General features: G+C 41.0%; 1 protein-coding gene across 1 annotated transcript; it reads left to right on the forward strand.

Moving 5' to 3' along the window:
- Positions 1 to 434: 434 nt before the first annotated feature.
- Positions 435 to 11429, forward strand: SLITRK6 (SLIT and NTRK like family member 6). Its single transcript, XM_081908187.1, has 2 exons — positions 435 to 1151; positions 8081 to 11429. Exon 2 carries the CDS (start codon positions 8091 to 8093, stop codon positions 10614 to 10616), a length of 2526 nt encoding a protein of 841 aa, XP_081764313.1. The 5' UTR covers positions 435 to 1151; positions 8081 to 8090; the 3' UTR covers positions 10617 to 11429.
- Positions 11430 to 13869: the final 2440 nt, after the last annotated feature.

Consider the following 13869-nt stretch of genomic DNA (forward strand, 5'->3'; position numbering starts at 1 on the left):
TAAACATCCCAGAAGATGAGACCAGAGGGCAGCATCTATGGACCACTTATCACACTTTAGACAAAACCCTTCTCTCTATTGACAGGTAATTAATCACTGAAAGTCTTCTTTTGTAGGGGAAAAAATATTCTCTAGTCAATGACTGGATAAACTCTGAGATTTTGCAATAGAGCTTTGGATCAAGATTGGAACAAGAATTGTTAAGGCTACCAAATGCTGTCGGAATATCCCTCCCTCCTTCCCAGAAATGAATATTTATTTTGCTTTCTATGAGAGATGGAGTAGTATTTTCTTTTAGGAGCTTCAGGTGTTTTGCTTCTTTTTTAAGGGGGGGGAGTTAGGGTTAAGAAGGGGGTAAAGGAGAGAAGGTGAGATAATTTGCAGCAGCAGGAGGAGGAGCTGAGCTCTCCTAAGGTGGAGCTGCATGGATCTTGTATTAAATGACACTGGCAGATTAACGCTCCGCGATGGGGAAGGGCTTAAAGGCTGAGTCAAAAGCCAAGAAGTCTCTTTATTTACGCCTACTACCTCCCAGCCTCTGGCAATCTGACTAATAACAAACTGAGCTAACAAGAAAGACTCTCCGAGGGGAGAGAGAGAGGGGAGCGAAACACACAGAGAGAGCGTGCATCGCAGCAGTTTGGATCCTTAAAGCATCTAAAGATACATATTGCGTTTCTTGCAAAGCCAGGAGTGATCGCTTGAAGTCCTGCGGAGCGCTGGGTTTATTTACTGCATCCCGAAGCTCGCAAATGGTTAACTACGTGCAGAAAGTCAGCCTAGCTGGGAAGTCTGCTGTGAATTTTAATTGAGCAAAAGGGACAACTGTTTACAGGATGGTGTAGTGGGTTCTCTTTCTCCCTGGCGTCGTTCTCCCCCTCTCCACCTCCGGCAATATTTTTTTTTTTTTAATTCCCCCCCTCTCTCTGTCTCTCTGCTCTCAGTCAAATATGATCTGTCCTGCTTCGGATCTAGGATTTTAACTTCAAGGAACTGCAGCCACGCTTGAGATCCCTGCAAAGAGAGACCTTAACCTAGGTTGGTGGGGGATTGGATAGGGCTCCTTTTTGGAGATAACAAGGAAGGGGATTGTATACGAAGAGCGACTCTGTGCATCGCCGGCTGTGTCAGTGGGTGTAGCTGCTGTACAGGTAAGGAGACTTTCATTTAGGAATTAACTTAACCATAGCCAGCTTTTTTTGCATTGTAAAAATCACCTTGGCTACCTATTCTGTTTCTCTCTCTCCCGCCCCACCAAACACATACACACACACACACACACACACAGAGAGAGAGAGAGTTAGTTTGAGGTGCTTATTTCCTGTTAGAGCAAATATTTGCTCAAAACTTATAGAATGGCACCTCAAGTGTTGCATAGGTCCTGGGGATATTTTGTGCATGGAAGAATCTTAAAAGAAATTGGCTAGCAGGGAAGGAGAGATTTAAGGAGTGGCATTTGCAGTGGCACACACGAAAAGGACTTTACATACACCAAACCCTTAGATTCCTTCTGAGATCCTAGAGTAAACTGTAGTTGCCTGCAGAATTTGACAAAGGAGCACATAGCCATATTCAAGTGATCGTTCCTTAACCTGAGGCTTTGTAGTCCGTCATATCCACTTTCTACCAACTGTATAAGCATTAGTTGAAACAAGAAATGTATTTGATTTCTGCTTCTGTTTAAAATAGATGGATTTATTGCCTTCAATCTGTATGGAAACTTTGCCTTAGGGACACTCATTAATCAGTGCTCCTGAAAATGCAAAAATGTGCAAAAAAACTACCAAGAGGCAGTGGAGGCGAGTGGGGTGTGTGTGTGTGTGTGTGTGTGTGGAGAAAACCTCTGGTGTTCCTTAGGTTTTCCCCAAACTCCCTCCTCCCTCCATGCTCAAAATGGAACCATTTATTTAAGGTAGTTTTTGAAAGCATCTATGGAATTAGAGCATTGGGAATGTAATGCTTCAACTAAGCAAGTGAATTAATAGGTACAAGGGACATTTCTCTGGAATGGGCAATATTAAGTAAGTTATACTCTTGTGCCACTTTGGATATTTTGAAGTTTCATTATATTTATAATACAAGGTTAGCAGCCCCATCCATGCATGGATAAAGCCATGTTTGATGGGGTAGAAGTTTTAAAATGTAAATAATATGCTAGCCAAAAATAGGCTTTTGTTTACAGTTGTGTTACTAGCAATAGCTTATGAAGGCTGGGGATGAGGCGGACAGATGGAAGGACAAAATCTAAGATAGTGAGTTGATGTCTTCCAGGACTAGACAGAAGCTCCAAGAATCTATCTGCAGAGGGAGAAAAAACTGTGTGTGTGTGTGTGTGTGTGTGTGTGTGTGTAAAAAAGAGAGACTTATTGCAATTTTACCCAGCCAAAGTATGACAATGATTAAGAGGCGAATGCCTTTCTAGCCGATTGCAAATACTTTTAAACATTTGTGTTTCAGAAAAAAACGTGGAAGGCTTTCATCTTCAGAAATGTATGTAAAGCGTCCGTCGATGCAACATGCACTTTAAATTAATGCATGTTGATTTACTTCTTAATTTTGCCCAAGGACATCGTAACAAATATGTTCAGTGTGCTCTGCCTGCTTAGCAGAAGAACAGTTAAGAGAAAATAAAAGTTGAATTAATGACCCAATTGCTTTGCTGAAGACAAGTGTTTACAAGAAGCTTTATTTGTGAAGTTAGGTTATCAAAAACAAAGCCTTGGGTACTAAAAGTGGGGAATACTTTTTGTTTTAATGGCTGGTAATAAACTAACTCCTTTGGTAAAACAGGATCTGCATGCTGGGTCTTGTTCATCAGTCCGCAAGGTTGGTTGGGGTGAGGGTAAAGTTAAGGAGAAGCAGACATTTAGACTCTAGAGTGGGGCAAGAAACTTATTTTGTTTGATCCAAAATATGTGCATTTATCCATTTATGGACAACACCCCCCCACACACACAAACAAGAAAAAACCCACATCTTTCTTGTAGGCCCATTCAAAATATTGGCATACTAGGATAGTTTCCTTTAAGACTGAAGCTGCAATGGTATATACGATTATTTTGGAATAAGCCCCACTGAACTCAATGGGACTTACATCTGAGTAGGCTTATATAGGATTTCACTGTGAGTTCCCCTAGTTATGGGGCCAATCTTACACACACCCATGCTCTCTGGCTTAATGCTTCTGAAATGAAGCTTATAGTCATGTTTAACAACAACAACAACAACAACAATGAATCAAAATTGCTATCTGTAGTTGAACAGACTTATCCTGTACATGTTTACTTGGAAGTGAATCCCTCCAAGCTAAATAATACCGCAGCCCTAAGAAAGACTCTAATGTTGGTAGCCTAATATAAGAGGATCAGAAAGGTCCATCACCAGGGGACTCCTATTTGAGTAGGTTTCATTGAGTTCAATGGGGCTTACACCCAGGTAATTAGGTTTGGGATTTTGGTCCAACATCCTCTTCTCCACAGAAGCCAACCAAATGCCTTGAGGATACCCACAAGTTAGGACTTGAAGGCAATATTCCTCTCCTATTACATCCTCATGACACTTTACAGCAATATGCTGTAAAACACAATCGGGTTAAAATCTGTTGCAAAATCTCCTTTATTGAATGGCACTAATTGCCCAAACAAGTGCAGGGAAGCAACACATGACTTCACAGTGGTTGAAGACATGACCTCAATCCTGGACATGTGCATATAGATGTCAACACACAAATACTTTGTAGAAGAAAATGAAGAAAAAGTTCAACTTGTGCATAAAGCACCTTTCTGGGTGGTTGCATGTTGAACTGAGTCTCCGAGCCAAATTGGATGTCATCTGTCAAAACTGCAACCCTTTTACCCCCTTATTATAGGCTAGATTCATGGGCATCAATATCACCACTTCAGAGAAGTCGAAGCTGCAATTGCATGCACACCGGTTTGGAAGGAAGCCCCATTGAAGTAACTGGAGCTTGCTTCTAAGTAAACTTGCACAGAATTGCACTGGGAGGTGACTATTGCTCCCTGCCTTATAATAAGCAGTGTACCAAAACAGAGCTTGCCTAAATGTGTTTCCAAACATCCTTTCCGAAGCAGAAATTCTTTACTTGGGAAATATGGAACTATTTACTTTGTTAATACATTGTGAACAGATGACCCCATGTGAAACAAAAGGAGATACTCAAACATGACTGAGTAAACACATACAGATAAGTAAAGAATACGCAGTCGCAAGTCAAACTATATTAAAAGAACTGTGTTAGTACAACAGTTAATTTCCCACATTTAAACGTGTTTAATAGGACATATTGCTCAGCAGCTCCACATTTCCAGAAACTGGTTCCTTTAAAGGCAATGCACATTTTGAATTCCATAGGAGGCAGTATCATCCATGTATACATAGCAATTCTGTGCCATATTTACCTTCGAGTGAAATTAATAATGTAGATGAAAATGTCTAATATATCCAGATCAGCATCTTGTTCACAGCTTGCTTGTCCCGTCTTTTCCCACTTTCTTCTTATACTTATTTTCCTAGATGTCCCTAAAATGCAAATACACACAAACAGCTGGAGGGCAAAACTAAGAGATGATGCTTTAAAGTAAGAACAAGTTATGCCTTGCAACAAAATGTTGCAGCGTGCCCCAGGTGTATGTATGTTACCTGTGGTGGGGCCATCGAAGACCGCTGTCCTCGCTCTTTCTTCACGTGCAAAATTTAGGTAACTTTAAAAACATTTGACAGCACAGCCAATCTGCATGCATTCATTCCAATGAAGCCTGAAGGTTGTGCAAGCAGTTTGGCCTGGGAGGGGGACTTGAGGGGGAAGGTAAAATTGATTGATCTTTGGTGCATCCTAGACATATAGGAGAATGCTGACCAGGAATTCACACCAGCCCCAGCCCCACTTCTACCTCTGGCATACATTGTTAACCAGGGGCTATGTTTTGGGACTGCAGTGACTGTCTCTCAGCACAGTCCACAGCCACACCCATCTGCATTAGGGATTTAATTGCAGGTTTTTGTTTCCGCCCTCAGCCCAGACTGGATCATGAGGATCAAAACAATGGAAAGCTGCTCTCTCAGCTGGTAATCTGTAGCAAGAGGTCTAGTGCCTCTGGACACCCTTGGATGGTTGTTGTAGACAACTTGGAGCCTCGCCTGCAGTATTCATCATATACCCTTGCCTGTACTACACTGTCTCTTAGTCATGGGTTCTCCTAACCTGCAGTATGGTAACAATAAACTGCATTTGCTTAGGAATTTGCATTAGCAGGACTACTGACACACACACCTGCTCTCTTCTTTTTCCTGCTATCTTTTTGAAGGGTATAGGAGATCCTTGGTTGTGGGCCGGTTTCAGCTTTGATCTTTTTCCTATTGATGGGCAGCCTGGAGACATTTTAAATAAGACTTCTCAATGTGAGCTAGGAAATAATCCGGCCCTACTGTTAGTCAAAGGGTAGCAACTGGTTCAGGCAGCAGGTGCCGGTTGTTCCTCTGAAACCCCTAATCACAGGGCAGTTTACAGTGTGAAAATGCAAACTACATAGCATAACAACTGCCACCACCATACCCACATGTGTGTGTGACGTGACCCAACTTGGCCACATCTAAACTAGGATGCTGCCCCAGATGCTGTGGAGAATGTGACCAGCATTTAAATAAGATCCAGCTGCCTGTCCACTTGGCTTTTGTGTGTGGGCACCATATTGTCCTTTGCTTCAGGCAGCAAAACATGCTTGGCTGGCCTTGCCAGGAAATGATTTATCCAAATATAAGTTACGGTTCTCTCTGATCATTTTGCATCTGAATGCCCCTTCCTCCATCCTCTCTTGCTCATAGAAGAGAGGAATGGGGAAAAGGGAATGGAGGAAGAGACACAGGGATATAATTGCACACCTTCCACTCTCCCTCTTTATTCCTTCTATGCTCCTTGCCTTATCTCTCAGTCAGCAGCTCCTGCCTGTTTGCCAGTTGATCAGCAGTCTTTTGAAGTCTCTTGAGCTCCTACAACCCCACCTTTTCCACTAGCCACCATCTTCCAGCCTGCCAGCCTATTCTGTTCTCTCTTCTCCTGGTTTTCTTTCCCACTGATCCATTGTTCCATGGAAAAGGTTCAGTCCTCACTGAGCTATTTTGGAGTCCCTCGTTTTTGTGTGTTTCCCTAAGTCTATTGATACCTCCGTCTTGTTTGTGGGTGATGCCATTCCCCCCCCAAAAAAAAACAACCCAAAAAAACTTCACAAATGAAAGGGAGCATCACAAATAGGGAATGAATCAATTGGCACTTACTTCTGAGTAGACATGTATAGGATTGTGCTGGGAGTGTCAGACACATAGCTGTAGCTGTATATGCGTAACTTCTAAGTGACTTGTGTTTTGTATTTAAGGAATTTGAATTATTCAATAAATGATTTCTGATATGCACAGCTCACCATGGTAGAAGAACCATGTGGTGTATTTCAGATTTGATGCTGGACTATGACTGTCATAGTCCCTGTCCATTGGCCATGCTGGTGGGGCCGAAGAGAGTGGTAATCTAACTCTATAGAAAGTACCATGTTAGCTGCCACAGAAGTCAACAGAATGGAAAAGTAACACTGGTAATGGACACAATTTAACTCGTTCTTTAGCCAAGACCAGACTAGACAGTCACCTTGCCATGTTGCAATGCTGGCATGGCAAGGAATCATGTCACAGGCTTCTCTCATATGGGTTTAGACTCTGACATTACTGGAACATGCTTCAACTGTCTTCATGCTGTAGAATGTAATGGACCCTTATAATCTTGCCAGGTGAATATTGGAGCTGTAGCAGGATTTACAATCCTTGGTTCATTGTATATCTCCACTGAGAGATGATTGGAGATGGGGAGTCACTTTGTAGTGGAAAGAGAGTCCTATGAATCCATGCAAGACTGAGGTGTTTATATGAAACTTTTTCTCGTTTCTGTGACTTATTTTTCTTCTTGACCTAAATTCTACAAATAAAACGTTGCTACTCAACTGTTGGAAGCTGGTGGCACTGTAGGTTAAACCCCAGAGCCTAGGAATTTCCTATCAGAAGGTTGGCAGTTTGAATCCCTGCGATGGGGTGAGCTCCCATTGCTCGGTCCCTGCTCCTGCCAACCTAGCAGTTCGAAAACATGTCAAAGTGCACGTAGATAAATAGGTACCGCTCCGGCAGGAAGGTAAACGGCATTTCCGTGCACTGCTCTGGTTCTCCAGAAGCAGCTTAGCCATGGTGGCCACATGACCCAGAAGCTGTACACCGGCTCCCTCGGCCAATAAAGCGAGATGAGCACCGCAACCCCAGAGTCGGTCACGACTGGACCTAATGGTCAGGGTCCCTTTACCTTTACTATTACTCAACTGTTACTATCCTAAAAGTTTAAATTGTTTGATCATTCAGATGTTTGGCATTCACTGTGACAATGTTGGGGGACAGGATTCTTCCTTTGTTGTTTTCATCCAATTTCTAAATAAGTTTTTTGCACTGAAATAGACAATTCAGTTTTTTTGTGGCCCATCTATGGTACAAGCTGTCAATTATCAGACATATACTTCTGGCAAGTGGCAACTTGTAACTCTTCCTTTCCACAGAGCAGAGGTGTAGCCAATTTCTTAAGCCTGAAGGACATATAGTGTACCACTCCACTGTTTGGGTCATTCACACTCCTCAAGGAAGAACTATGGTAGTTATCAAGAAAAGAGGGTAATATCATAGTTCTGAACACCCAACACTCATTCAGAATAGTTGGGTGAAGTTTAGTCAACCCACCTTAGGAAAAGAAAGTTGCTTATCCAATAAGTAGAGAACACAGTGGTGTCCAGAAATGTTACTCTGCAGAACTGGGCAAATTTAACCTGGGAATTGGATGCACTCAATGGTCAACCAGTTGACCATTTTCATCTTAGAGAATTACTATAATGTTTCAATTGATAGGAGTTGCTATTTCAGTGGGTGGTTTGTATATCTGAGCATGTGGGCATGTAAGGGGCGGGGAGGTCTTCCAATGTTGTGATGATCACCTTTTTAAAAAAAATTAAAATGAGGTATATATCTGTATTGTATTTTGCAGAAGCTGCTGGATGACCATGAAGCTCTGGATAATTACGTTAAGTTTGATGGGGGTTGCTTGTGATGTACTGCAGTCCAAACCAGCTTTACCTTCAACTATTGGCTCTTGTGATATGCTGTGTTCCTGTGAGGAAAAGGATGGTGTCTTTAATATAAACTGCGAAGAAAGAGGCATCAAGGAGTTATCTCAAGTACATGTTCCACCATCCCGGCCTTTCCACCTTAGTCTTCTCAACAACAGTTTGACCATGTTACATGTGAATGACTTCTCCAGCTTCATCAACGCTCTCTCACTCCATCTTGGATTTAACTACATTGTAGACATTGAACCAGGAGCATTTAATGGACTAAGTCTCCTTAAGCAACTTCATATCAATCACAACTCATTAGAAGTACTTAAAGAAGACACATTCCATGGCCTGGAGAACTTGGAATTCCTTCAAGCCGACAACAATTTCATCACAATAATTGAATCAAGTGCCTTCAGCAAGCTCAACAGGCTAAAGGTGCTCATTTTAAATGACAATGCCATTGAGTTTCTTCCTTCCAACGTATTTCGCTTTGTGCCATTAACTCACTTGGATCTTCGTGGGAACCAGCTGCAGACTCTACCTTATGTTGGTTTTTTAGAACATATTGGTAGAATTCTAGACCTTCAGTTGGAAGATAACAAATGGGTCTGCAATTGCGACTTGGTGGAGTTGAAAGCTTGGTTAGAAAACATGCCTCCTCAGTCCATAATAGGTGATGTCGTATGCCACAGCCCTCCTATTTTGAAAGGCAGCATTTTAAGCAGATTGAAAAAAGAATCCCTCTGTCCCACTCACCCTACAAATGATCTTGATGCCCCATCAGGGTCCTTACCATTGGTGGTTACCACGTCAATAAGTGATAGTCACTACTCAACCAAGGTAATACCTATTTTTAGGGTTCCTACCAGGGAAACTGCTTTAACACTTCACGTAACAAAGCCAGCTACTTTGCTTCCTGGTGTATATTGTCCAATCCCTTGTCAGTGCACTAGCAATATCCTTTCAGGGATTTTAATGCAATGCCAGGAACAAAACATTGAAAGCCTGTCAGATTTAGGACCTCCTCCTCCAAATCCTAAAAAGCTAATACTAGCTGGAAATATAATTCAGACATTACTGAAATCAGACCTTGTAGACTATGGCAGCCTAGACTTGCTTCACCTGGGAAGCAACCGTATTGAAATACTAGAAGAAGGATCCTTCCTCAATCTCACCAGATTGCAGAAATTATATCTCAATGGGAATCATCTCACCAAGCTGAGTCGGAATTTATTTTTAGGCCTGCAGCGCCTTGAGTATTTGTATCTTGAATATAATTTCATCAAGGAGGTTTTACCCGGGACATTTCATCCCATGCCTAAACTAAAGGTCCTTTATTTAAATAATAACCTTCTTCAGACTTTGCCAGCCCACATTTTTTCTGGAGTTCCTCTAGCCAGGCTAAATCTGAAAACCAACCAGTTTGCACATTTGCCTGTAGGGAATGTCTTAGATGATCTGGATTTACTCGTACAACTTGAGCTGGAAGACAACCCTTGGGATTGTACTTGTGACTCAGTTGGGCTGCAGCAATGGATACAAAAGCTGAACAGAAACACAATGACGGGTGACATTTTCTGCACATCTCCAAGGCATTTAGCTAAAAAGAAACTGAAATCTCTGAATAGTGACGTGCTATGTCCCGGAATAAACAGCCCACCTTCCGCAACTCATGCTAGCTTCATAGTTGTCACCACGTCACCAACCACCACCAATACGGCAGACACTATTCTGCGATCACTTACCGATGCAATTCCTCTTTCAGTTTTAATCTTGGGGCTTTTGATAGTCTTTGTAACCATCATTTTTTGCGCAGCTGGTATTGTCGTCCTTGTGCTACACCGGCGGAGAAGGTACAAAAAGAAGCACGCAGACGAACAGATGCGGGACAACAGCCCAGTGCAGCTTCAGTACAGCATGTATGGTCACAAAACAACACATCACACCACGGAGCGCCCAGCCACAAGCTTGTATGAGCAACGTATGCTCAGCCCCATGGTGCAAGTTTATCGAAGCCCATCTTTCAGCCCCAAATTTACAGACCATCAACAGGAGATGAATGACAAGGAGATGAATGATTCCAAACATCTCCGCAGAGGCCTCTTGGAGAGGGAGCACTCTTCCCCTCTGACGGGGTCAAATGTCAAATATAAAGCTACAGACCAATCGGCTGAGTTCCTTTCCTTCCAGGATGCCAGCTCCTTGTACAGGAACATTCTTGAGAAAGAAAGAGAACTTCAGCAACTGGGGATAACTGAGTATCTACGGAAAAACATAGCCCAGTTACACCCTGATATGGAGGTACACTATCCAGGAGCTCATGAGGAGCTCAAGCTGATGGAGACACTCATGTACTCCAGGCCAAGGAAAGTTTTACTAGAACAGACTAAAAATGAATATTTTGAACTCAAAGCCAACCTGCATGCTGAACCCGATTACCTAGAGGTTTTGGAACAGCAAACATAAAAGGGACCCTTTTTGAAGGATTAAGTCAAAGACTCTTCTATCTTAACTCGGAACTTGTAAATAAAAGTGCCTTATAATAATGTGTCGTCAATCAGAACTTTAAGCACAGTAGTAATCCGAGTGACAAGAAACTCTCAGGGATAACTGTGTGAAGCCATGGGGAAGTTTGCAGGCTCTGTGTCTCATTCTCACATTAAATGTGAACTTTGGGCAACTGGATTCTGGGAGGAAGTTCAGCTGGCCATATTCCTCGAGACCTGCATGGCAATCCCTCATTTTTTTCGCTTAGAAAAGAAAGAAAAAAGCTTGAAGCATTGGTTTACTTTTGTTCCCCGGACCTAGACACTAAATTTTCTTTAAAATGCACCTATATACCTGGTTCCAAGAGGCTAGTGTATATTGGTTAGGAATTAGTTCACATGTATGAGTATTGTCTATGGATCGCACATGAGATTGCCACATAATAAATACAAGATAAATTATATGATTTTAAACAGATATTTAACTGTACAACCCCAAGGTCCGCCAATATTTAAGTACCTTTTATTTGGAATGTTATTTATATTTTAAAAAAGAACCTGTTAGAATATTCAGAAGGAGGGGGAAAGCTGTGTACATGTTTTATCTAGGAATCCTAAAAGACATACACAAAACTCTTTTTTTGTTACTTTCCCTAGTAGGCAATTTTAATTGTTTTTGGACAGTCTTCAATATAATGCTGCTATAGAGTTCTGTGCACCATTGGTTGACACTCATACCTGAGGAAATTTGGAAAGCTACTGAGAATTTATTGTAAATATATTAGTAAATCAATGAGCTGGGTTATTATTATTATTTATATGACTGACTCCCGTTATGGTTGTGGATACTTTGGATGAAACATCAATTCACTGTGGTCAGTTAAATGTCACATGCAAATAAGTACACCAATGAGCAACAAGATCTTATTTGTGTATCTGAGTAAATACTCCATATTTGCTACAATTACTCAGCAAAAAAGCTTTTATCAGGTCCGGTTTGAAAGTGATACCAGGCACTTTAAGGAAGAAAGAAAAAGTACATGTGCGTGGTTTGCAACTTGTTTTAAAGCAAATTGCTGGAATCTATATTTACAACGTTAGCACTCCAGAATCTTGGGTCTATGTCATGTTAATGCTGAACATATAGTTGCCAGTGACTAAGCTGGGTCCCAGCCATTGATTTGTCCGCATGCTTAAGCATGCTTACATGAAAGCAAGTTCTGTCAGGCTGTTTCGGCTATTACACTGCAACTGTCCTGGGTTTTCTGCTGAGTATGCACTCGACAAGGAGGTACGATCAAGTCTAGCTCTCGGACAGCTACATCTGTGTTTTCACAAACCCGTTTGTTGAATACGCAAGCCACATTTTCCATGCACACTTATCCCCCGCCCAACAACTTAGATGTAAACCTAAAAAAGCAAATACGAGCAGCCTGACAGATGTTCTGTGGAAATCAATGGGATGTACTTCACAAAGATGCTCTCCAGATGAAGGTGACATGAAGCACGGCAGCTTTATTTTACTACAAAGCTTAGTTAGGTTTATATGAACTATTTATTCTGTACAGTTTGTATCTATTTCAGTTCACAGTTACTATTATTATTCTTGGGTGCCTTTCAAGCAAATCAAAGAACTTCTAGCTATAAATAAAAAGATGACAATAAATGTGGTTTTTTTAAAAAAAAGAAAATGCACCCCCCCCCTGAAAAGTTCCTTTTTTAAAATAAAAAAGACATTGGCAAGACCTGCACGCACAAGTTCAGATCTGTTCGGAAATCAAATGGGAGGCTTCAGTCCGTCGTCATGCATACAGAAGCATCTTGTTCTGGGTGCAAGAAGGCAGTTTAGTGCCCATGCATGACTGACACAGTGCCAAATTGTTACTCTGACCTGCATTTCCCCTCCTGTTTAAGCTCGTCTTTTGTGAACCAGCTACACTTTGATGGATTCATTCGCCCCCACTTCTGGCTCTGACTATTTAAGGCTGAATGGTTACATACTATAAAAAATGCATTGTTAAATCAATTCAGCCGTAAGTAGTCTAAAAGTCGTTAGAAAACAGGAAGAGGAAAATATATACCAAGTGTTGCCTACACGATTCGGATCTATTTATCATCAAGAAATAAAACATCTTAATTAAGCTTCCAGAGGTTTGCTTATGTAGCAGCTGACATAAATGTTAATTTCTCTGCAATGTCTTGACCTTCTGAAGAAACAGCCTCTCTGGGGGAAAGAAAAGGAAATATTTGTACCAGATACTTTATTCATTCCAATTGGCACAATGCTGCAATGTCTTTCACAAAACTGTGCCTGTGGCCCTGCAGCTTGATTGAACTACCACCTTATTTCTTACATTAGATCATTGATTTCACAACCAAAACTATAGGCTCCTAGGAATGAACAGGGAGATGTGGTAATGTGAACAGGTAATGTGATAGGCAGTGAAAATACCTGCTGAATTTATCACGGAGCTGCCATGGAAATGATCTCTACCCACCCCTGCCTGTGGGTTCTGTATAGAGAATTAGAAATATTCTTTCACAAGACACTGGCAATACAGAATATTCAAACTGAGAAACGTGGAGATGCAGATGTGATTTTTTTTTTCCCCACTAGGAGAAAGAAGAATATGCTGGTTTTGGTGGTGGTCCCTTATTTTTAGTAATTTGCTTTAGCAAAAGAAACTGGCTACTAATAAAGATATTACTACTATTATTAATAAGTTGTAGTTAGAGAAGGGGAGTAAATTTGATGCAGTTCACATTTAAAGGTGACCTTACCAAATCTTCACTTGTTGAAACAATATGTGAACCAAAACACAGCTGTCCTTCAAAACTCACACTTCTCCAAATTTTGCAATGCAGTTCTCCTGCCAAATGATGTGTACAAAAATACATATATTAGGGTAAAGTGTGCCTATAAATGCATGTATTAGAAAACAACATGCAAAAATACATTGCATGGAGGAAATTCCTTTATATATATATATATATATATATATATATATATATATATATATATATATGCAGGTTTTGGTGTCCTCGGGTGAAAATCTACGAAAGCAAATATATATATATATATATATATATATATATATATATATATACAAAATTCAAAATGTGAAAATTCACACTAAAACGCTGATGAATTTTCATGAGAACCTTAAAAATAAAAAACCACAAATTTATGTGGAAATGTGGAGAACTGAATTTAAGGTTGGGAAAATAAGAAA

This window comes from Podarcis melisellensis (assembly GCF_964234715.1).
Source record: "Podarcis melisellensis genome assembly, chromosome: 4".
Taxonomy (NCBI): Eukaryota; Metazoa; Chordata; class Lepidosauria; order Squamata; family Lacertidae; genus Podarcis; species Podarcis melisellensis.